At 38.5% G+C, this 26,636-nt stretch overlaps 1 protein-coding gene across 10 annotated transcripts in view; it reads right to left on the reverse strand.

Moving 5' to 3' along the window:
• Nucleotides 1–26,636, reverse strand: part of gramd1b (GRAM domain containing 1B) — a 246,854-nt gene that overhangs the window by 42,136 nt on the left and 178,082 nt on the right. For 8 of the 10 annotated variants that reach the window (XM_062961375.1, XM_062961380.1, XM_062961378.1 and 5 more), the window contains 2 exons: nucleotides 17,039–17,059; nucleotides 13,201–13,224 (listed from right to left, as the gene is read on the reverse strand). In XM_062961375.1, coding sequence (XP_062817445.1) covers nucleotides 13,201–13,224; nucleotides 17,039–17,059 — 45 coding nt within the window. The remainder of the gene's footprint in view (nucleotides 1–13,200; nucleotides 13,225–17,038; nucleotides 17,060–26,636) is intronic. The other 2 variants (XM_003222810.4, XM_062961374.1) reach the window with 1 other exon arrangement.

Consider the following 26,636-nt stretch of genomic DNA (forward strand, 5'->3'; position numbering starts at 1 on the left):
CAACTCTGATCCAATCATTATTCTCATCTTCTTCAATGTAAATGTGTTTATGTATCCTTTTAATAACAATAGAGTAAAATAATACACGTAGTAATAATAATAATAATAATAATGAATACAGGAAAATAATACAAGTAATAATAAATAGAGTAAAATAATAAGTGCCATAATAATAAGATCAGAGTGAAATATTAAATGTATTATTAATAATAATAAAGTAAAATAAATGTAATAGTAGCAACAATAATAGAGAAAGATAATAAATGTAATAATACCAATAATAATAAATAATAATAATAATAATAATAATAATAATAATAATAATAATAATAATAATGTAATATTTTTATACTGTGTTTTATTGTAAGCCGCCCTGAGTCCCATATGGGTGAGAAGGGCGGGATATAAGTATTGTAATAAATAAATAAATAAATGTACCATATATTTTTGAGTATAAGCTGACCCAAATATAAGCCAACCAGGACCCTCACCCGAGGATAAGCCGAGGGGGGCTTTTTCAGTCTTAAAAAAAGGGCTGAAAACTAGGCTTATACTTGAGTATATTCAGTATTTATTAGTAACATTTATATCCCACCCTTTTCACTCAGGGTGGGACTCAGGATGGCTTACAAGTCATATGTACATACAATATATTATATTATTCGCCTAGCACAATATAAGCATTATATACTGCTATATTGTACTATAACATAAATTGTAATATTAAATTAATCAGAGGTTGCTCCCTCCCTAATGAAATGCTGTCGAAATTGGCACTTAAATCCTGCTAATTTTCAAAAGAATTTGTATCCTGGGAGATCTAGAAAACATTATGTTAGTTAATCACACAAATATGGATGTATTGTTAAAAACACATAAGGATGCTGAAATAACTGCATCTTCTGTTTTACCCTGACTTAGTATAGGCAAAAGGCACATAAGAGGATAAGGTGCTATGGAGTTTTGGACATTCCTATGCTTCAGAACTATTGGGAACGTGAAAGAAAAAAATTACAGTTGGCTACGTCTTCCTCTAAATCAGTGATGGCAAACCAATGACACGCGTGTCAGCACTGACACGCTTAGCCATTTTTGTTGACACGTTGCCGCATGCAGATTGATTGGATGGCTATGTCTTTTGTGGCCAAATTTGGTGTGATTTGGTCCAGTGGTTTTGTTGTTTACTCCATGGGAATTATAAACATTACATTTATATATATATATAGAGAGAGAGAGAGAGAGAGAGAGAGAGAGAGAGAGAGAGAGAGATATGATTATTATATCATTCTATTATTGTTCTATCATTATTGTAGTATATTATCATATTATTACTATTATATTATTATTATATTATTCATTATTCATGATTACATTGAAACTAGAATAGAGAGAAATCAGTGTGGAAACTGCAAGAGGTACCATAGATTGTTGTACATGGAAATAATGGTAGTAAATAGTTTTTGATTTATTGAATACAGTTATATATCACAATTATATATTTTGTTATTTAAACTATACATATTGCAAAATTATGGGTTTTTTCTCTCGAAGTGACACACCACCCAAGTCATGCTAGGTTTTTTGGTGAATTTTGACACACCAAGCGCAAAAGGTTGCCCATCATTGCTCTAAATCAGGAGTTCCCAAACTAAGGCCCGGGGGCCGGATGCGGCCCTTCGAGGTCATTTACCTGGCCCCCGCCCTCAGTTTTATAATATAATATATTGTATATACATATAATATTGATAATAATATTATAATATAATACAATATAACACTAATAATAATACCATATAATAATATTGATTATATATTCTATATTACATATAATATTACTAATAATATTACAGTATAGTGGTATAGTTCAATATAGTAATATATAATGCTAATATTGTGCTATGCTAATAATATAATATATTGTATGTACATATAATTTGTAAGCCACTCTGAGTCCCCTTTGGGGTGAGAAGGGTGTGATACAAATGTAGTAAATAAATGCAGTAAATAAATAAATAATAAATAAATTTTAGACTTAGGCTCACCCAAAGTCTGAAATGACTTGAAGGCACACAACAACAACAACAACAACAACAACAATCCTAATTAACTTGACTATCTCATTGGCCAGAAGCAGGACCATACTTCCCATTGAAATCCTGATAAATGTATGTTGGTTAAAATTGTTTTTATTTTTAAATATTGTATTGTTCTTTCGTTGTTGTTGTTGTTGTTGTTGTTGCACTACAAATAAGACATATGCAGTGTGCATCGGAATTTGTTTGTATTTTTTTCCAAATGATAATCCAGCCCGTCAACAGTCAGAAGGATTGTGGACCGGCCCTCGTCTTAAAAAGTTTGAGGACCCCTGCTCTAAATGGTCAACAGAACTTGCAGAATAGGTGAGAAGATAATACAAGAACATCAGCATGAAGAATGGATTCAACAGGAAGACACTCACAGCTGGAATCTCTTCCCATCCAGAGCTCTCATCGTCTTCAGATAAATCCTGCAACTGCTCCAGGTACCAGAGGAGTCTCTTGTCTTCTAGATCCAGCAGAAGACTCCACATGGCACCGCATTCTGATAGAGCATCCATGATAGCACATTGGTGTACCCCACTGACTTTACCGGTCGTCTTCCTCTAGTGGAGTGTGAATTTCAGGACCGAAATGCTCTTAACATTCGGGACTGTGACCCAAATTATTGGAAGATATGAACAGTTGCTTGGAAAAGTACTGCATTCTCTTCAGGCATGGTTTTTCAGATCCAAAGGTGAAGGAACATGACCCTCTTGAAAAGAGTTCCTTCAGACAGGTTTGGTGGCTATCTTTCCATCAAGTCTTCCCACAGCTCTGCAGAGATGTCTTCAGAGCAGATGACAGCAATAATAACCCAATGGAAGCAACCCACAGGGCTGTTAACAGGACTGCAATAGATCGATGGTAACCAAGTCCTCCTCAAGGCCAAAGTAGCAGCACCTCCAACACCTAGTAGCAGCTTCTCCAACACCTAGTTGGCATCTCTGGAGCAGCAAGGAGTCAATCCAGCTCTAGACCTTTCCTCCGTGCACACAGCAAGGCAATATTTGGAGTCAATCCAATGACTTCCCTGGACACTCCTTGTTCCGTCTCTTCGCTACAAGACTGCTTTATTCCTTGTTAATTTCCCTCTTTCGTGGAAGGAGCGAGTGGGGGAAAGACACCAAAATGACTTGCACGTGTCAGTTTCAGTCTCTGGGTTATTCTCTTGGCCAATGCCCTATAGTAACCCAGCCTTCGCCCTCCCTCCCTCCAAGCAGATGTTTCCTGTCATGCAAAGTTGCTGGACGGAGTTTGTGTTGGGCGAGAGAGAAAGAAGACCGAAAGGCCAATCTGTATAACAACAGGGATGACGAAACCCCAAACGGCTCTGCTTGTCAATGGCTCTCTTTTTACTCCGTAAGTCTTCTCCATGTAAACATTCAGCAGAGTTGATGTGCACAAGAAAAAGTGAAGTTCTCTCACGATGCTCTACAAAGTCTTTGGGATTCAGAAGACTCGGAGGACTTGCTTGATTTGCATATAGGGTTCTCCATCTTTCAATCTCTTTCTTTAAAAAATTGGGAAGTCAGACTAAATGTATACAAAGTTTCCTCAACAGGATATGAAATATGTTCTCAAAAATGCATTTGGAATTTGTAGTCAAAGAGTGTTTCAAAACTACAGAAGAAGAGATGCGGGTGCAACAGTGTAAATTGACCGCAAACAAATTGACCTCAAACGAATCTGTAGCACTTTATCTATGTTTTGAGTTTACAACTTATAATGTGCCCTTTGCTAATCTACTATTACAACCTCACTGTTTTTAAATTCTATGTTTTTAATAAGTGTGTTTTTATTCTTTTTGGTTAATGTGCAAATATTACAATTGGTGCATGTTATTGTTTATTGATGTATTGTATATTGTTATTGTTTTGTATTTGATATTTCTGTGAGCCGCCCCGAGTCCCCTCCGGGGGAGATGGTGGCGGGATACAAATAAACGTATTATTATTATTATTATTATTATTATTATTATTATTATTATTATTATTATTATTATTATTATTATTTTATTGTATGACACAGCAAACAAATAGATATGCTGGATTTCATATCACAAAATCACAAGTCGAACACTTTCCAAGTGTCTAGGACTGTGTGATGTATTTTCGGATGATGCGTGCAGATCCCAGTAGGGTGGTCTTTTGCAGTTGGCAGATCGTGATTTTGTCAATGCCTATTGTTTCCAAATGCCGGCTGAGATCTTTTGGCACGGCACCCAATGTGCCCATCACCACCGGGACCACCTGCACTGGTTTCTGCCAGAGTCTTTGAAGTTCAATCTTGAGGTCCTGATAGCGGCTGAGTTTTTCCTGTTGTTTTTCTTCAATGTGACTGTCACCTGGGATGGCGACATCAATGATCCAAACCTTTTTCTTTTCCACAACTGTGATGTCTGGTGTGTTGTGTTCCAGAACTTTGTCAGTCTGGATTTGGAAGTCCCACAGTATCTTTGCGTGCTCATTTTCCAAGACTTTTGCAGGTTTGTGATCCCACCAGTTCTTTGCTGCTGGGAGGTGGTACTTGAGGCATAAGTTCCAATGAATCATTTGGGACACATAGTTGTGCCTCTGTTTATAGTCTGTCTGTGCGATTAATAATAATAATAATAATAATAATAATAATAATAATAATAATAATAATAATAATAATAATAATAATAATGTTTGTAGACAATGTTTAGGCAGACAAGTAGAGATGGGTCATAACTAGAGAAGTTCCATGGACCACAAAAGAATCCCTTTCTTCCCAAATGCCCCCCACCAAACAACAACAAACAAGCAGACAAAACCAATGGGAGAATACAATTTCTCTGAACAAGGTAATCTACCAGCAAGTATGGTTAGATTGGGAAAGGAATGGTGTTGACATGAATGACAAGAATAAATGGAGGCAGGAAGAACATACAAAGGAAAAACGATGGTGGAAACATATCAGGGGCTATGGAAAAAGTGCTCCCAAGAGTGGTCAGCAACATTGCTATTCCACAACTCCTTAATCCTCGTTTATACAAGTTTAGTTACAAGACGGACCGTGTTGCATAGTGGTTTGAGTGTTGGACTACAACTCTAGAGAACAAAGTTTTAGAACCTGCTCTTGGCAATGAAATACAACACTCTCAAAGGAAGGAAATGGCAAACCTCTTCTGAACCAATTTTGCCAAGAAACCCCTGCAATAGGGATGCTTTAGGGTTTTCATAGGTCAGGAATGACCCAAGGACACACAATAAAAATACTCTAAAAGTATTAATACCATCGCAATATCACTGAAGACTAGTAAATATCAATAAACTTCTCTAGTGAATAAGCATCAATAGAGTTAAGTAAAAATATTTGTATTATCTGAGGACTTTATTGCAGTGCATGTGTAAAATATTTTAATGTCTGTATTTTACTCTTTTTTAGGTGGGAGTCAAGACGTATAGCAAGTTTGGAATGTAAATTATCTCCAAAGATGAATAAATAGAAGTGTTACCATACCTGAATATGGAATGAGTATGTACAGCAAAGAAAATGGTACGTTTCAATTTCTTTCTAAAACTAGTTATCGTCACTTTTACACTTTTGTTTCCTTATTTATATTCTACTTTCTTTTTGCTTATTTCGTTCAGTTCAGCTGAACTTTGGTTTGGCTTCAAAAGTTAATCTCGTCCTTCTTCAAATATTCACAGAGGATGAACGTCTGAACAAATTTTATATACAGTAGAGTCTCACTTATCCAACATAAACGGGCCGGCAGAACGTTGAATAAGCGAATATGTTGGATAATAAGGAGGGATTAAGGAAAAGCCTATTACACATCAAATTAGGTTGTGATTTTACAAATTAAGCACCAAAACATCATGTTGTACAACAAATTTGACAGAAAAAGTAGTTCAATACGCAGTAATACTATGTTGTAATTACTGTATTTATGAATCTAGCACCAAAATATCATGATATATTGAAAACATTGACTACAAAAATGCATTGGATAATCCAGAACGTTGGATAAGTGAGATTCTACTGTACTTGATGTTTTACATCTATATATATAAATGAGTGATGGCATCACGGTGACCAACAAAACAACAAAACTACAGGCCCTCCAACCTCAAAATTTGACAACACAACCCATCATCCACGCCTCTAGGTTGATACAACAAAAAGAAAAGAAAAATAAAGTCCTAATTAGAGGGAGAGCAATAAATGTTTTTATCCAATTGCTGCCAGTTAGAGGACTAATCTCTGCCCACTTGGTCTCCTAGCAACCAACTCAGCCCAGGGGACAGGCAGACTTAGGCCTCGGCCTGTTCCACAATTATCCAATTTGCACTGGATTATCTGGACTCCACACTTCCATATAATCCACTTCAGTGTGCATTTTATACAGCTGTGAAGAAGGGGCCTCATATAATCCAGTTCTAAGCAGATAATATAAGATTATAAATATAATATGTAATAATTACTGTGATATAGAATCATAGAATCATAGAATAGTAGAGTTGGAAGAGACCTCATGGGCCATCCAGTCCAACCCCTGCCAAGAAGCAGGAAATCGCATTCAAAGCGATTAATAATAATACAGAACAATATAATCTCTAAAATCAGGACAGTAAATAAAGAGCAACACTCTGAAAGCATAAGCCACAGCAACGCGTGGCCGGGAAAAGCTAGTATTTATATATTCTATAGTTTTAAGAAAATTAGACTATAGCAGGCATGACCAAAGTTTGCCCATGCCTAGGCTATAAGATATAGAAGTGTGGGTTATTGTTTTACAATTCACTTGTTTCCTACATCAAAGTCACACCTCTCCCTTTTAATTCTATGCAATTCTAGAATACTATATCAGTGTTTCTCAACCTGTGGGTCCCAAGGTGTTTTCGCCTACAACTCCCAGAAATCCCAGCCAGTTTACCAGCTGTTAAGATTTATGGGAGCTGAAGACCAAAATATCTGGGGACCCATAGGTTGAGAATAATTGCAGTATATTATGAAGTGTTTACTTTTGAAAAAGTTATTAAAAGTTTTTAAAAGTAGCTTAACTCCATGTTCTAGTTGGCACACATTGAGAAATTAGCAAGAATGAAGAACCCCTTGGTGTGCAAACAATGTCAAAAATGTCAAGCATCCTATAACATGATAGTGATCATGTGGGAACCATAAATAAAGCAGTTTTTGTGTGCCGGCATTGGATCTGAATGGGTTGAACCCATTAGCTTGAGCAAATGACTCCTCTTTTCGGTGCTAACTTTAACGAGCGCCCTTTGATACCGGATGATGAGAAATGTTTTAGATAAGGATCAGGAATACGTTTTTTTGTGATGTATCTGCACACCCACTCGCTTTTTCTGGGTGGGTAAAAGGAGGAGCACAGAGACAGCAGAAGTGGGAGGGTAACCATTAACTTTAAGGCAAACACAAGGAGCCGGGACAGAATGGCACAGGAAAAGGGTGAGTGACTAAGTGGCTGAAAGAGAGGGTGGAAAAAAAAAAGTCCCCTCGGCTTTGGTGGTGGTTTTAATTTAAAATCTTCACACAGAAAATCCAAGTGGAATGCAGGAAATAAGGAGGCACTGAGACAGGGGCAAAGGAGCAGCATAAATTCCATAAAGATTGACAAAAAAGCAGACACACACACCTAAGTCAAACTCCCTCTCTAAAAGAATGTAAAAATGTAGATGCAAAATTTTATAGCCAAAAGATCGAAAACATTAATAATGTGAACTGGTGAGGTGCCACTCATCGTTGACATTGCAAAAGAGAGTTAAATGCAATACAGTAGAGTCTCACTTATCCAACATTCGCTTATCCAACGTTCCGCAGTCTGCCTTTTAGTAGTCAATGTTTTTGTAGTCAATGTTTTCAATACATTGTGATGTTTTGGTACTACATTCGTAAATACAGTAATTACTACGTAGCATTACAGCGTATTGAACTACAGTAGAGTCTCACTTATCCAAGCTAAATGGGCCAGCAGAAGTTTGGATAAGCAAATATCTTGGATATTAAGGAGGGATTAAGGAAAAGCCTATTAAACATCAAATTAGGTTATGATTTTACAAATTAAGCACCAAAACATCATGTTATACAACAAATTTGACAGAAAAAGTAGTTCAATATGCAATAATGTTATGTTGTAATTACTGTATTTATGAATTTAGCACCAAAATATCACGATATATTGAAAACATTGACTACAAAAATTGCTTGGATTATCCAGAAGCTTGGATAAGCGAGGCTTGGATAAGTGAGATTCTACTGTACTTTTCCTGTCAAATTTGTTGTTAAACATGATGTTTTGGTGCTTAATTTGTAAAATCATAACCTAATTTTATGTTTAATAGGCTTTTCTTGAATGCCTCCTTATTATCCAACATATTCGCTTATCCAACGTTCTGGCGGACCGTTTATGTTGGATAAGTGAGACTCTACTGTATAACCTTCCACTGGAACACAGAGTTTTGACAAAATCTAGGCATTTTCTAGGTCCTCCAGGCCTTCTATGGTATGCTTCTGCTGGAGGTTGACCAAATATAAGCCAACCAGAATCCTCACCCGAGTATAAGCCGAGGGGGGCTTTTTTAGTCATAAAAAAGGGCTGAAAAACTAGGCTTATATTCGAGTATATACAATATTTTCACTGAAATTGAGATGTTGTTTTGGCCCCTTGAGGTCCTCATTCATGTTAAGCCATCGTGGTGTGTTCCAGTGTCACTGAAATTGAAGCAATTTACTGTTGCGTGCCCTCAAGTCCTTTCCACCTACAGCAACCTTAAGGTGACACTATCATGGGGTTATCTTGGCAAGATTGGATTGGAAGAGGTTTGCCATTGCCTTTCTCTGAGGTTGCGAGAGTGACGTGATCAAAATCACCCAGAGTTTGAACTATGGTCCCTACAGTCATAGCCCTACACCCTACTGGCGCCAAATTCAATCCATGCAAATTTGCATAACTACTACTGCCCTTTTAGACTTGTTATTTGGATGCTGACCTAGAGTACAATGTTTTGCTGCTAGTTTCTTGCTAAGAGTGGGTGGGAAGAGATAGATGAGTGGTAGAGAAGGTTGTTTCCATACAGAAGATCTCAAGCTCTGGTCACAAAATTTCCTATGATCTGCATAAACCAAGGAAATCTTCTCTAACTTACAATATTCACAAGGCTTCTATTGACAATATGAGGATCATAATCCTTCCTTCACAGGATCGTTCTAAAGATTACTGGGACAATGTGTGAACACTGCTATCAGCACTTGCACTGCCCAGTTTTACTAAGTTTCAGAGACTACCTGGCGGAGCAAGTATTTATGGCACTGCAAGCAAGTACATTTATATCTGTATGCAATAGCTCAACCTTTATAACACCTTATTAAAGCAAAGTTAGGCCCTGTTTTCTGAAACAGTCCCAGAAGCAGAATGCTGAAATCCCTTTATTGCTCAGGAGAATAGAACAGCCTCTTGAGTGCTAACAGAGCTATTATTGGAAATGCCCTTGTGTGCTCAAAGTGTCTGCTTAGAAATGCAGAGACAAATATTGTCCCAGGGTTTCATTAGAGACCAGCACCAACTCAGGGGTTCCTAGGTGAGGTTATCTAGATGCATTTCAATCTGGTTTCAGGTCTAGCTATGGGACAGAGATGGTTTTGGTCACCTTGGGGAATGATCTATGCAGAGAACGAGACAGGAGAAGTCTATCCTGTTGGTTCTGCTGGACCCTTCAGTTGTTTTCAATACCATCTATCTTAGTATCTGTAATGAAGTACAATTTTTTGGTATACAAATGTTATGTTTAATTGTGTGTTTTTGTTTTAGAATGGTAAGTATTACAGTAGCTGCTCTCAGCATTCAGAGGCTGGTTGCCATGGAGAAGTGGGCGGAGCCAACTGCTGTTTTGCTGAGGAAGAACAGAGTTTAAAAAAGAAGAACCAGTCTGTGTTCTGATGAGGCACAGGGAAGACTGACCTAGGTTAAAGGGATCAGGGAGACTCAATTGGTCATTTTGAGTCAGTTTAAAATAAGTTTGGTGACTTATTTGATATAATCTACGTCCTGATAAGGAACAGGGAATCTGTGATAGCAGATCACAGGGGTGACTGTGGTATAAAAGTGGCTGAGGAATAGGGTTTAACTACCTTAAGTAACAGAAGTAATATTTTAGAGAGTTGATTCATCTTATTCAAGTATTGTAACTGTTATTAAGAATACCTCTTCGTGAGAAACATCATTGTAACCACTAAGCATTGTGCCTGAATAAACTTGTTGTTGTTTTTCCAACATCGAAGCCTCTGTCATATATATAATCTGAACCAAATACGCTACCATCTAAAGTAAATAAGTAAAAGAAGAAAGGAATAAAAAGTAAAAGGTCTCCTCTCTGAGTCTTTGGTGACTAGATCATTACAATTGGTGGTTCCATCTTTCCAAATTGGTGGCAGTCATTATTAGTTCCATTACAAATTGGTGGCAGCTCTTCGTAATTAAGAGCCTTAGACACAATAATAACAATAATAAACACCCCTTTACAGTATCCTTCTAAAATTCCTCTCTAGGATGGGGCTTAGAGCTATAGTATCTCTGTTCTTTCATGAATGTGAGAACAAGAGCCTTCTTGCTGGCTGCTCCTAAACCTTGACACTTCTCCCTGTCCTTGCTGTTCTTTTATCAGCCAGTCAAAAAAACTTTATACCATTCTGTCTTTAGAAACTGACTGCAGTGGAGTTTTAATGTTGTACTGTATAGTGATGTTTTTAATTTTTTTACACAGTCTTTTAATTATTGTTCATGTTTTTAATGTTTTATAAATAGTTTAATTGCCTTTCAAGTAACTCATACATTTAAACTTTCACTAATGGTTTTGTGCAGTATTTAATTTGCATCGTTTCTAAATAAGTCATTAACTGCATTGGGTTCTGTTGTTGAGGAAATGGAATAAAAATGACTCTCTGTCCATCCATCCATCAGTCTAATTATTTCTCTATCAATCTATTGATAACATTTCTGCAGAAGTGTAGAGTAGCTTTATCATTTCTGATTTCATTTTTAAATCATCGTTTACTTGTTCTTGTATGTAAAGCCTGCTACATGTACTGTAACCGTTTAAAGTAGTCTTGTGCATTTGTATGGAATCGCTACCTGTTTCTATTTGTCCCATTTGTATGGCCCTATTTCCATTTCTGTCCGTCGCTTCTGAAAATGGGCGGCTATACAAATGTGATTTTCCACCCAAGGTCTGAAAAAATGAAGATTTTCGGACTTTGAGTAGCAAAGCACCAGGATCTGCCAGGGCTCTGCATCTGGTGAGTGGGCCCACCAACTGGCACTCAGCTGTAGGCTCTGCCTGCTGGGCCTATGAGTGTTGAGTGCTCGGCTGTAGGTCTTGTAGGCCTACGAGTGTCAAGAGCTTGGCTGTAGGCTCTGCCTGCTGGGCCTATGAGTGTTGAGCGCTCGGCTGTAGGCCCTGTAGGCCTACGAGTGTCAAGCACTTGGCTGTAGGCTCTGCCTGCTGGGCCTATGAGTGTTGAGCGCTCGGCTGTAGGCCCTGTAGGCCTACGAGTTGTCAAGCACTTGGCTGTAGGCTCTGCCTGCTGGGCCTATGAGTGTTGAGCGCTCGGCTGTAGGCCCTGTAGGCCTACGAGTGTCAAGCGCTTGGCTGTAGGCCTTGCCTGCTGGGCCTATGAGTGTTGAGCGCTCGGCTGTAGGCTCTGCCTGCTGGGTCTGTGACCACGGAGCACTCAGCAAGTAGGGCCTACAGCCAAGCGCTCGATGTAGGCCTGACAGGCAAGACTTTAGGCCTACGAGCATTAAGCGCTTGGCTGTAGGCCCTGCCTGCCGGGGCTGAGCGTTAAGTGCCTGGCGCTCAGCTTTAGGCACTGCCAGCCAAGGGCTACAGTTGGCATGCCGAAAATCAGTCAACCAAATGTCTACCATTTCCCCTTTTTTATTTTGCACTTTCTTTTCCATAGGGGGTTGTACCATTATGTGCCATCCAAATGGACAGAATTGTAGAAAAACATGAAATAAAAAGATGAAATGGTATTTGGGCCATCTCTAATTTAAAGTAGGCATGGGCAAACTTCAGCCCTCCAGGTGTTTTGGACTTCAACTCCTATAATTCCTAAATTCCTAAATATTGCTTCCTAGGTTCTTGGAGGCACATTTCCTAGCATGTAGGAAGTGCCGTTCATCTTTATTCTGCTTTGTTTGACATCTCACGCCAGCATCTCAGAACTACTGGCCTGTTCCTAATTCTGTCAATGTCATTGAAAGAGTAAATTAGCGAGGGCTTAGCAACCTCAGCACTAGCACAGGGCCCAATTGGAAGTTGGTTGTAGAAAATGGAAAATGGCTACGGATGGAGGAAAGTTCCTTACCATGCAAGGAAAAGTATGCCCTCTTAATAATTGGGATTGGCACTTCAAATCTGAGCAGCTCGGCACATTCTATATAGAAATCAAACAAGTTCAAGATCATTTGGGAGGCTAAGCGGCAAGCCACAGAAGAAGGTCCACAAGTGGGATCTAGGATCATTTTGAGAAAGGAAGCAAAGATATTGTGGAAAAGAGGGACATTTGTACATCAGAAAGGCCAACAAGGAAGAGTGGCAAAAGAGAGGCACTATCAACAGGAAAGGCTGGAAAGACACAGGAAAACCAGTAAAAACGTGCAGGAATAGGACTGGTGCTTCCACCTTCTGAAAAAATGGTCCCATAATAATACCTTTTTTAAAAAAATAGTGGAGTTTGAGCACTTTTAAGGCATACTTGTTCCATTTCGATGCTCAAGTGTAACACAAGTGTTTCACAACATTTCTTTGCAAGAACAGAAATGCTCAATGTGCAAGAAACGTTGCATTTTTGGATTGGTTTGGTTGATGTGGGTAAGAAACATTTCTCTCTGTAGTTATGCGCAGTTTGCTCGGTATTTGTGAGGTAGGTAACCGTAGAACAGATAACCCCGGCTAAATTTAGAAAGTTCACAATTCCAATGCAGAAACCGCGCAGCTAAATTTAGGAAACCTTGCCGTTTGCAGGGCACCAACCCTATTTCAGCACTGAGTTTTTGCCTGGTCAAAGGGGTCTGGATTCTAGCCTCTAGAACTAGGACAAAATAAACTAGAAATTCACAAACGGTGCTTACTCTTCGGATGTGTTGTCTTTCATGCTGTAAAATACATGGAGGGGGGAAAAACAAGAGAACAGAAATAAAACAACAAGGACACACCGACAGTAAATCATATACATGCATACAGTACATGATCCATGGATACAGACTGTCATGTAGCCAGGCAGTCATGCAAACAGCCCTTGGACCAAATAATGATGATGATAATAATAATGTTCTGCTTTAGCCATTCAACCTATTACTATTTTAAAAGCACACAAAGGGTTGCACACACACATACACACAATTGCTTTGTCCTCTCTAGAACTTTGGGCAAATGTGGATGCTTTTTCTTGCATCTAAAGAAATGGGTTGCAGCTCACCAAAAACTTAGGCTGAAATAAATGGGTTGATTTAAAGGAGTTCCAAGGTTCTGCTTTCCTTCTTAACCTTCTTAATGTCTCACAACGTTATGGTCTCATGACTAGATCTTCCAACATGGCTTTTTCTTCCGAGCGTGGCTTTGGAAAAGTTGGGGAATTTCGTATGCAGAGAACACCTCAACTGCTGGCATCATTATAAATGTCGAAAAGATAAACAAACACTATAAAGGTTCAAAACATAAAAAGATGTGTATATTAGAGCATCTTGCAAAGGCCACAGAAATAGTCAGGCCTCTCCGAGTATAGAGCTATCTTCCCTCTATGTAAAAAGGATAAGCGAATACTATAACGTTTCAAAACATAAGTTGCACTATGTAATTCAGAGCTCCATATACAGTAGAGTCTCACTTATCCAAGCTAAACGGGCCGGCAGAACGTTAGATAAGTGAATACGTTGGATAATAAGGAGGGATTAAGGAAAAGCCTATTAAACATCAAATTACATTATGATTTTACAAATTAAGCACCAAAACATCATGTTATACAACAAATTTGACAGAAAAAGCAGTTCAATACACAGCAATGTTATGTAGTAATTACTGTATTTACAAATTTAGCCCCAATGTATTGAAAAGATTGAATACAAAAACACTGACTACTTAAAGGCCGACTGCGTTGGATAATCCAGAACATTGGATAAGCGAATGTTGGATAAGTGAGACTCTACTGTACATACAATATTACCTGAGAGTTAACAAAAATAATGAAAATAATAAGTACAGTCAACTGTTATAATCCACAGTAGTATCTTCCAGACTGTAATAGTCTCCACTATTTAAACATCAATTGAATTTGGCAACCAAAATAATATAAACGCATTCAAACTTTGCAAAATAATATTGGTTAATATATGTATATGTATGTATATGGTGCTCTGAATTACATAGTGCAACTTATGTTTTGAAACTTTATAGTATTCACTTATCCTTTTTACATAGAGGGAAGATAGCTCTATACTCAGAGAGGCCTGACCATTTCTGTGGCCTTTGCAAGATGCTCTAATATACACATCTTTTTATGTTTTGAACCTTTATGGTGTTTGTTTATCTTTTCGACATTGTCTAGTATAGACATTTGTGTGTATCTATCATTATCATTATAAATGTCCCAAGAATGCATTTGGTGCAGACGTGCATGCCTGACCCAGACAGCAGAACTCAAATGAATGGCACCAGAGCTACTCGTGCATTTGTCCATTAGAGGGCATAGGCTGCATGCGGCATGTAATTCAATATTGCTGAATCCAGGAATGGGATGGCACAAAAGCCATTTGCCAGGACCAGTCCTAGCATTTGAACCTGACTGATGGAGACAGAAGAAGCCATAATAGAAACGTGCAGACTGGTGGTTTGTTGTGTTGGCCTTTGAGAAATAAAGCCAATGCATGACAACAGAAAGCAAACAACGCAAAGAAATAATCTCTACACTGACAGCATCATTTGGGACTACTGATGTTGAGTGGAAAAGGTTGTGCTATAAAGAAATATACGTTGCTATGCCTTTTAAATGGAAAAGTCACATTTATCAATACAGCAGGCTCTCCCTTAGTTAGGGTGGGATGAGAACCCCTTGATCTGGTCATGTAAGTGTGATTTATTGTTATAATTGTATTATTTTACCTTGTTTAATAATCTGTGTTATGTTGTTATGTAATGTTGTGTTGCTTTTATGACTGTAAACCGCCCTGAGTCCCATCCGGGAGATAGGGCGGTATATAAATAAAGTTTTATTATTATTATATAAACCCGACAAAAGGGGAAATCTATATATCAAAGCCGGACACGACTATTATGTGGCTCCAGGTCAAGGGCGAGGGATAGGAAGAAGGGACGCGTGGGACTTTAGATCCAATACTGAAACTATGACTAAGAACCAATTCATTTCCTGTTTTCAAAGTTACTATGGATAAAAAATAGGGAAAAGCTAATGATATTGGCTCAGAAAGAATTAAGTAAACAGAAAAGGATAAATTAAATCTCAAGGGGAACTGGGTACCTCCCTAGTATGTGGTTCTACTAAGAGAGGTTGCCTACTTGTATCTGTGTTTCTTCGAGTGGTCATCCATAAAGTCACACAACTGCAGAATAACCCAGTTGGGGATGGGAATTATACAGGCTGGTTCAGAAGAGTAAGAAACGCAGCTTGTGGATGAAATCTTGAACCAGCCTGTCATAGATAGCAACCAGGATGATATTCCCATGGGAAATAATGAGCTGGAGTTGTCTCAGGCCCCTGTTCAGGTGCAAGATAATGATGTGGTTGGCCTTGAAGGAGCGCCATTACTATCTAGAGCAGATCGTTTGCAATGGAAAGGAATGTCTCAGCCTCGCTGCAGCCTGAGATTAGCTGGAAAGTGGGAGGCCTCTGAAGGAAAGAGAAATGCATTTTTGGGTTACTTTTAAAACTGTGTTGAGAGACAGATCTTTGTCAAAGCCAATTCTCGCTTCATCAGAGTGGATGTCTATGTCTTCCTGCCTTGGAAATTCTCCTGTTCCTGGATCTTTGTAACCTGTGGACCTTTGTTTCTTTGGGAAATGGACTCTTGTTTTTGCCTATAGACTATTGGATTTACTGACTCTTTTTACAACTACTTTGGGAATTTTATTTCTGCCTGCTTTGATATATATATTTGCTTTTGCTCAATAAAATTACAAAAGACTATCTTCTGTGTGTGACTTGGTGTCAATAGCAAGGTGAACTATTCTGAGGTGTGACAGTTTGAGCATTGGGCTAAGACGCTTGAGATCAGGGTTCAATTCCACACTGAGCCATGGCAACCCATTGGGTGATACTGGGCAAGTTTCACATTCCCTGCCCCAGAAAATCTAATGAAAAGCTCGCCTTAGGGTTCCTGTAAGTCCACAATGACTTGAAAGCACACAACTAGAAATTGAGCTTTTCCTTTTGTGCCAAATAAATGCAAAAGGTAGACAGAAAACTCCAATAAGCAAAGCAGTATATTCCAAGTTCTACCCAATCAAGCAACTGTCTTCCCACCCTAAATATGTGGACTATTTCATGTTTTAAGTTTTTGTCAAATATGTTGTTGTTTCGGGCTTGTCCCTGTTGTGAGCCACCCCGAGTACTTTTGGGGAGATGGGGTGGGATATAAAAATAAAGTTTATTATTTATTATTATTATCTCTGCCTTCCTGTCTGTTCTGCCTAGATAAACTTTCTCAAACTGATAGTAGTTGCAATGTATGATTGATTTACATGCAGAAGGTAATCCATGGCTGAAGTAGTAGACTGTTGGTTTGCTAAGAAACGCTTCTTTATGAAGTCAGTACTGGCTGCAATTTCTCCCCATTCCTCTTATTTAAAATCCCTGTGTCTAATGAAGTTGCAAGATCTCATGTCATCCAGCTCAGTTCTTTCTCCTTCCCTCCCTCCCTGCATGCATTGAGTGATAAAGGAAACTGAAGTACTTACATTGTACCAACTCTGGCTTTTCTGTAAGGACAAAATAAAACAAAAAAAAAAGAAAAAGTTAGTATGGACCTTTTGGCACTAGATAAAAGAAAAAGAGGAACGAAGAGCAAGGATTTCAGAAAGTGTTATAATAAACTTTGGCAATCATCACTAAATGAAAACGAGGGCAACTTAAAAAATGGAATTGGCAGGAATCTATAATGGAAGTTTAAGTGCTTATACCACAAAAGCCAACACGGATCCCAAATGACGCATTGAGTAGAAAAACACCCCGAACACCCACAGAAGGATACTGTTATTCATATCCTCAAGTGTCACTTCTAACCTGGAAATGCCAAGCAACGATCGATTTGCAATTTTATTATTTTTGCAATAAATTCACAACTGAGCAAAAGTGGAAAGGGAAAAGCATCACTACGTCAAGCCTGGTATCCTAAATCAGGCATTCCAAAGCTAGAAGGCATGGACTCCATTGCAAACACAGACAGTGTTTTTAGGTTTACTTTTCTCATTTTCAAAATGCAGCAAAGCTGGGCTGTTCTTTCAGGGTAAATGTAGGATGCATGCTTCCTTTACAGGCTTGATCCTGTAATTCTTACATGCATCACAAGTTCTTGGGCAGCTTAGCAGGCTAGAATTATGGAAACACATACGTTTATAAATCACTGAGCAAAATCCTACACCCTAAACCAGGGGTCCCCAAACTAAGGCCCGGGGGCCGGATGCGGCCCTCCAAGGTCATTTACCTGGCCCCCACCCTCAGTTTTATAATATTTTATATCCGTTTTAATAATATAATATATTGTATATACATATAATATTGATAATAATATTATGTTATACAATATAATACTAATAGTAATACCATATAATAATATTAATTATATGTTATATATTACATATTATATAATAGTATAGTGGTATAGTTCAATATAGTAATATATAATGCTAATATTTTGTTATGCTAATAATATAATATATTGTATGTACATGCAGCTGCTCTGAGTCCCCTTCGGGGTGAGAAGGGTGGGATATAAATGTAGTAAATAAATGCAGTAAATAAATAATTAATTTTAGACTTAGGTTTGGCCAAAGTCTGAAACGACTTGAAGGCACACAGCAACAACAACAATCCTAATTAGCTTGACTATCTCATTGGCCAGTAGCAGGCCCACACTTTCCATTGAAATCCTGATAGGTTTATGTTGGTTACAATTGTTTTCATTTTTAAATATTGTATTGTTTTTTCGTTGTTGTTGTTGTTGCACTACAAATAAGACGTGCAGTATGCATAGGAATTTGTTTTGTTTTTTTCAAATGATAATTCGGCCCCTCAACAGTCTGAAGGATTGTGGACTGGCCCTCTGCTTCAAATGTTTGGGGACCCCTGCCCTAAACCATAGACTGGACTCACTCGGCCAGCCTGGATCTCAACAAAGAACAGAAAGATCCAAAACAGTGCTGCTGCACTGACTCAAAGGCAAAATTTTGATATCTAGATTCCGCTCCTATTTTATTCAGGTCTAGATTAGTGACACTCCAAACTCTGGTTCAGGATTAGATTTCAACTCCCACTTTGGTCATGGCTAGAAATTCTGATATGCTTTATGCACGGCTGGGCTGTAAATCATTACTGACCAAGAGATCATGAGATTGAAGCTCGGGTCGGGTTAAGCCCCTGACCATTAATAGCCTAGCTTGTTGTTTACCTAAGCAGCACAAAAGACAGTTGCATCTGTCAAGTAGGAAATTTAGGTACGCTTTATCCAGGAGGCGAATTTAACTAATTTACAACACCATAACATTGCCAGCAGCGTGTGGAAAGAATGGGGAAGTAATACCATCAAGGACTCGGTGTCACAAGTAGACGGTGAAGCGGCAACTCCCCCTGTGGCCAGAATTGAGCATATTCTCATGAAGCCAGAAGCTGGAAAATGTTAAATTGCCTCTGTGTGTATCTATACATCATCTAATGTCTAATGGCATTGAATGTTTGCCATGTATATATGCATTGTAATCTGCCCTGAGTCCCCTTTGGGGTGAGAAGGGCGGAATATAAATATTGTAAATAAATAAATAAAATAAATGTTTTATTTACGTGGTTGTGTGGTGTCTTCTCTTTAATACTGTTTACTTTGTACTTTGAAAATGTATTGTTGTTGGATTCTTTTTTCTAACAGAATAGGGAACACTGTCTGAAAGATAAGTCAGAAATGCTCTTAAAATAAATCTATCTGGTGGTCATTTTTAGAGGTCGGCAGTCAATCTCAGGCAACATGTTGTACAGCGAAAGAGCATACCATGGGCCTTTGGTTTCTGCTGGGGTTTGGTTCCAAGATCCTCAGTGGATACCAAAATCCATGGATATTTAAGTCCCATTATATGCAACAGAAAAATAAAAATAAAATAGCTAAATCAACATTTGCCTTTTGGATTTGTGTTTGAATATTTTCAAGCCAGGTATAGTTGATGTATTTTGAACTCATTCTCCACACTCATTTGTCTACCACCCTGCCTTGCCCTCTCACCCAAATCGTGCCATTCTAGCCCACGGCTTTACCTAAGAATTGGAACAACAAAGTGACGGTCTAAAGGGAAAAGTGGAGAACCAACGGGAGGAGAACACAGAAAAGATAGAATCAAGTCCTTACTTTGATTAGGTTTAATCTGTCATACTGGAAAAGAAAATCATTAAACATTAGCATAGGTGAAAAAGAAATAATGTATATGTATATATTTTTATATATAGGATAAAGGATGGATAACATCTGCACAAGAGGACAAAGGAAGGGACTACAGACCAGGAACGTACGAAGCTACACTGGCACAAGAGGAAACATCGTCACTACGCCATTGCATACAGCTCTACAGCTAAGCAGTATTTTCTAATGGAAAGACGGGCAGCTCTCTCCATCCTAGAATATGGAGCTGCTGTCCAGCTGAATGCAAGTGAAAATACTGCATAGGAAAGGTGTGCCCAGCTTTGGCTGGATCCGCATTGCATACTCTGCAGGCTTCTCATGCAATCCAAGGATGGTGCCTCCAATATCCCTCCATTTGTTTACACCATCAAGGGTCAACTTTGTTTGCTACAAACTGAAAGTGGGTCAAGAAACTTTGTGAGATCTGGGTTTTTTCTATTACTTCCTGTAAAGAACTCAGGCAGGGGGAACCCTTTGAAATCCCACCTCTGACACCGATTGTAGAAATGGAGGATTTTTTAAATTATATATTATATTATTATTGTTATATTTTATATCCGCTGCCACTAGTTATTAAAGATGTTTTATAATGCTGCCACCAAATTGTGGAGATCTCAGGCAGAGGGGAATTTTTTTTCCTTTTCTTCTTATTCACTTTAGATGGTAGCGTAACTTAGTCTAGAATATATGTGACAGAAGCTTGGATGTTGGAGAACACTAAAAAGTTTATTCAGGCACAGAGCTTAGTGGTTACAATGTTGTTTCTCAGAGTTACACTTTCTTCATACAGTTGCAAATATAACCTATGATGAATCCACTTTCAAAATACTTTCTCCTTTCCTTGAGCAGTCTAAACTTTTTTCTTCTCTTACAACAAAAGCTATCAACTGATCACTTTGGATCTAACTGGGATTGCTTCCCCTTACCACTCAGACTCTACGAATAAACCCAAACAAGTCACTTAACTTGTTTAATATGACACAACTAGAGATCTGAGCTTCCCTGGTTTCCCTAACCTGGAGCCAGTGTTTTCCCTGTGACTCAGATCACAGACTAGACTGTTTTTTAAAACATTCCCTCCTTTTCCTCCAAACAGCGGTTGGCTCCGCCCTCGTTACTATGGCAACCTGCCTCAGAATGCTGAGCTGGCTACCATCCCCCACGAACTGGTAACTAATACTTATCCTTTTAAACATAGTTAAACATGACTTTTAAAACGCAATTAAACATGATATCTATAAATCAAAATAAAAACACACTTCTTTACACTTCCCTTTCTTTCTGTGTAATAGTGACGGCACAAACAACCAGGAGAATAACCATCTCTAATCTTTTGGGGTGAATGGAATGCTGGATTCTCTAACTGTCTCAAGAAACATGGGATGTAATGACAGTTTTGTTCTCAAATAGCCATGGTGTACTATGACTGCAACTTCAGCAGCAAAGTCTTACTGTTTGTATCTGTACTTGGATCGGTATTGCCACCTCAGGTTACTCTTTCTTAAGTTGGAGTAGTGGACAGTAAAAGGCAAGTACCGTATATACTCGAGTATAAGCTGACCCGAATATAAGCTGAGGCACCTAATTTTACCACAAAAAACCCTGGGAAAACATTGACTCCAGTATAAGCCAAGAGTGGTAAATTTCAGAAATAAAAATAGATACCAATAAAAGTAGAGTCTCACTTATCCAAGCTAAACGGGCCGGCAGAAGCTTGGATAAGCGAATATCTTGGATAATAAGGAGGGATTAAGGAAAAGCCTATTAAACATCAAATTAGGTAATGGTTTTACAAATTAAGCACCAAAACAAATTTGACAGAAAAAGTAGTTTAATACGCAGTAATGTTATGTTGTAATTACTGTATTTACGAATTTAGCACCAAAATATCAAGATATATTGAAAACATTGACAACAAAAATGGCTTGGATTATCCAGAGGCTTGGATAAGCGAGGCTTGGATAGGTGAAACTCTACTGTACATTAATTGAGGCATCAGTAGGTTAAATGTTTTTGAATATTTACATAAAGCTCAAATTTAAGATAAGACTGTCCAACTCTGATCAAATCATTATTCTCGGGGAGAAGGGCGGGGTAGAAATATTAGAAATAAATAAATAATAAATTATTCTCATCTTCTTCAATGTAAATGTGCTTATGTATCCCTTTAATAATAATAGAGTAAAATAATACATGTAATAATAATAATAAATACAGGAAAATAATACATGTAATAATAGAGTAAAATAATAAATGCAATAATTATAATAATAAGATCAGAGTGAAATCATAAATGTATTATTATTATTATTATTATTAATAATAATAATAATAGAGTAAAATAAATGTAATAGTATCAACAATAATAGAGAAAAATAATAAATGCACCATATATTCTCGAGTATAAGCTGACCCAAATATAAGCCAACCAGGACCCTCACCCGAGTATAAGCCGAGGGAGGCTTTTTCAGTCTTACAAAAAGGGCTGAAAAACTAGGCTTATACTCGAGTATATACAGTACTTTTCTACTGAAGTGCCCACTTGTGTGTATAGTATTTTGCTATTCCAGTGTCAATGGGACAGATATTAATGATTTACAAAAACTATTCATGACTTAGATTAGACCTCCCCATGAAAGTGTAGAAGCTGTGAATTAAAAAAAATATATCTCCAGAACATCCAGCACAACTTTATATTCAACTTCTGCCAATATAATCATGTTGGAGAACCTACAAAAGCCTAGGTAAGTCTTCTCATTAGGAATCTCTAGATCTTCCAGAATGACAATGGTCAACTTCAGCTAGAAGTTGGCCACAAAATTGTGCTGGAGGATCTAGAGATTCCTAGAGAGAAGATATTAATCAAATCCACAAATAATGAAATCCACAAAAGTTCAATCCACTAGCGCAGATGATCAATTGTAATCCGCAAAAGGACTCTCTCCAAGCAAAACAGTTGGCTGGCAAAACAGCTATGGTGGGTCAGTGAAATTAACAATAAAGGACGAGAGCAAAGGTTTCAATGAAAAATGCAAAGAAATCCCTGTAGTCAGGACCTATTGTGTATCTCAAAGATTATGCAGACTCCAACATCCAAAGTTCAAATTCTCACAACTGAAATAACTGCCTATTTCTCAGTGCCAACTTTGAAATGAGAAGACAACAACTCCTCAGGGCAATTGTCCCAATTAATAAAGAATGACAGAGTGGGCACATAATTGAGCGTCACCAAAATGTGTAATACCTTACTGTAGGTTAAATAGATGACATTACGTTAATGAAGACTAATAAATTGAATCAGAAAGCCAGCACAGGACTACACCTCTGGAGACCAGGGTTCAAATTGTTGTGTACTGTGTATGTCTGTATCTTTGTTGTAAACCGCCCTGAGACCCTTTTGGGAGATAGGGTGGTATATAAATAAAGTTGTTGTTGTTGTTGTTATTATTATTATTATTATTATTATTATTATTATTGTTATTATTGTATGACACAGCAAACAAGATAGACATGCTGGATTTCGTATCACAAAACCACAAGTCGAACACTTCCCAAGTGTCTAGGACTGTGTGATGTATTTTCGGATGATGCGTGCAGATCCCAGTAGGGTGGCCTTTTGCAGTTGGCAGATGGTGATTTGGTCAATGTCTATTGTTTCCCAATGCCGGCTGAGATCTTTTGGCATGGCATCCAATGTGCCGACCACTACCGGGACCACCTGTACTGGCTTCTGCCAGAGTCTTTGAAGTTCAATCTTGAGGTCCTGAGAGCGGCTGACTTTTTCCCTTTGTTTTTCGTCAATGCGACTGTCACCTGGGATGGCGACATCAATGATCCAAATCTTTTTCTTTTCCACAACTGTGATGTCTGGTGTGTTGTGTTCCAGAACTTTGTCAGTCTGGATTCGGAAGTCCCACAGTATCTTTGCATGTTCATTTTCCAATACTTTTGCAGGTTTGTGATCCCACCAGTTCTTTGCTACTGGGAGGTGGTACTTGAGGCATAAGTTACAATGAATCATTTGAGCCACATAGTTGCGCCTGTTTGTAGTCTGTCTGTGCAATTTTCTTACAGCAGCTGAGGAGATGATCAATGGTTTCGTCGGTTTCCTTGCACAGTCTGCATTTTGGGTCATCAGTTTTATTATTATTATTATTATTATTATTATTATTATTATTATTATTATTATTATTATTATTATTATTATTGGAGCCCCCAGATGGCGTAGTGGACTAAGTGACTTGAAGGTTGGGTTGCTGACCTGAAAGCTGCCAGGTTCGAATCCCACCTGGGGAGAGTGTGGATGAGCTCCCTCTATCAGCTCCAGCTCCATGCGGGGACATGAGAGAAGCCTCCCACAAGGATGGTAAAAACATCAAAACATCCGGGCAATGTCCCCTGGGCAACATCCTTGCAGACGGCCAATTCTCTCACTCCAGAAACAACTCCAGTTGCTCCTGACACGAAAAAAAAATATTATTATTATTATTATGCCTGCTCTGCCACAGAAAGTAACTGAGTGGTTTTGGGTGAGTCACACTCTCTCAGCCTCAGAGGAAGGCAAAGGCAAATCCTTTTTGAATAAATCTTGCCATGAAAACCCCATGACATGTTCACCTTGGGATTGCCAAGGGCTGGAAATGATTTGAAGGCACACAACAACAATGAATCCAATTGCAAATCTAATACAAATGCACAGGCTCTTGAGTGACTGAGAATACGTGTCCATAAAGTTTCTCTACAATTTAAAGAGACTTTATGGACACAAGGTTTTCATCCAGTTTTATTGATAAACAAAGAGAAAAAATATTTCAGAGAATACTCCTAGAAAACAATGGCCCAACTGACTTTTGGATACTCTCCATCTACAGGCAGGTTTGGATCACAAGAGACCCGAGATCCCTTGCTTCCCTCCTTACTGATCTTGTTGTTTTTGTTAGTTACCGATGACCCCAAATTTGTATGAAAGACGAACGAGCATTATAACAAGGACACACAAAGGACTGGGTTACAGCATTGGCAGGTGCTGCAAGTATACTGTTGAAACATTATCTATGGTGATAATCTGGAAGTGGATTGCCCAACAACCAAAACAGAGAAACAAGGCTCTTGACTGCCACTTGATTCTGACTCAGTGCTTTCACAGAAGCATCACTCTGTTCTGATCCTCGGATTTCTCATGTGTACGATAGGAGGTCGTCAACTTCCTCAGGGATTAGAGGCATAAAATAAAAATTTAACTCGAGAGCACACATTTCTAAGAATCTCTAGGGCCACCAGCACAATGATATGTCACCCACTGTAATTGTATAGTTGGTGTCTAGCACAGTCACACTGGAGGATGCAGAGATTGCCAGAGAGAATATATGAATCAAATCCATGAGTAATCAAATCCACAAAACCTGTAAATGTGGATGATACAGTATATTTTGCCCTTTATCTTCTCCCTACACAGATAGAAGCAAGACCCATCTGCTTCAAGAGCAAAACACTGGGATGACTCCCAGACAAGCATATAGAACTAGCATGGTGAAGCACATTAACCGCATTAATCTGGATTATATGAGTCTTCACTGCAGTATAATCCAGTTCAAAGCAGTTAATCCAAATTCTGAAACTGCATTACACAGCAGTGTACTAGGGTTGAATGAAAAGTAATGCCTCCACCTTTGTAACTCCTCAACAGATGGTAGTACTGATATGTGGCAGGTACTGGCTTATTCAGTAGACTCTCCTCTACAGTTCCATTTGGCGGGAAGCCTTAGCATTGAATGGTTGTGTTGTTAAAGTACAAAGTATGGAACCCTCTGAAGACGGTCGGTCAATGCAACTTAAGGAACGTGCAGTCACTTAATTCTTGACAGCAGAAGGTGTCACCCCAAAGGAGATTCATCAGAGAATGCAAGCTGTTTATGGTGGTTGTGTTGATATGAGTTCTGTACGTCATTGGGCGAGTAAGTTTAAAGATGTTGAATATCTGACTTGCGTGACAAAGAGTTGGGCGTCCTGTGACAGCAACCATTGAGTTTCACAAGAAAAAGCTTGACAGATTAATTCAGGATGATCGTCGTATCACTCAGAGAGAAATTTCAATCATAATTGGCATTTCACAAGAACGTGTGGGTCACATTATTGTTTTGCTTGGCTATCGGAAGATCTGTTCATGATGAGTCCTGTGAGACGCTGGTTGCAGAAACAGAGTGTCGACTTCTTCCGTGACAGCTTCAGAAAACTTGTTCATCGTTGGCCGAAATGTATCCAATTGTCTGGTGATTATGTGGGAAAGTGAATGGTGGTAGTTAAAGAGCACTTTCTAAGGATTATTTCTGTGTTCGATTTACTAAAATATTCCCATCCAAACCGAAGTAGCGAAGGTGGAGGCATTACTTTTCATTCAACCCTCGTAGATCCAGGCTGAGTGTTGGACTAAGATTCTGAAGACCAGGATTCAAATCCTTGCTCAGACATGGAAACCCACTGGGTTATCTCAATCTCAGAGGGAGGCAAAAGCAAAGCCCTCTGGAAAACTCTTGCCAAGAAACTCTCACTTTAGAGTTTCCAAAAGACTTTAAGGCCAACAACAACAACAACAACTATATATCTGCTATACAGTCCAATGATTTGCAGTAGCACACAGACTGCATACTGGAGATACTAGGGTGGGGCTCCTTTCTCAAGGGGGATATTTGAGGGTGTGTTTCAAAAATAATGGCTCTACACATACACAGCAGTAGAGTAAATAAACTCCTTTTGTGAAAACGCAGTGAGCCTTTATTTGGCTCAAGGGCACATGTTTTGAAACCACGGCGAGGGAGGGGCTCCCTCCAACGGTACAGTAGTGTCATAACTATCCACAGAACCAGAAAAGGCTTGCTGAGCAGAAACTCTTACATTTG

Source organism: Anolis carolinensis, unplaced genomic scaffold (assembly GCF_035594765.1).
Source record: "Anolis carolinensis isolate JA03-04 unplaced genomic scaffold, rAnoCar3.1.pri scaffold_8, whole genome shotgun sequence".
NCBI lineage: Eukaryota > Metazoa > Chordata > Lepidosauria > Squamata > Dactyloidae > Anolis > Anolis carolinensis.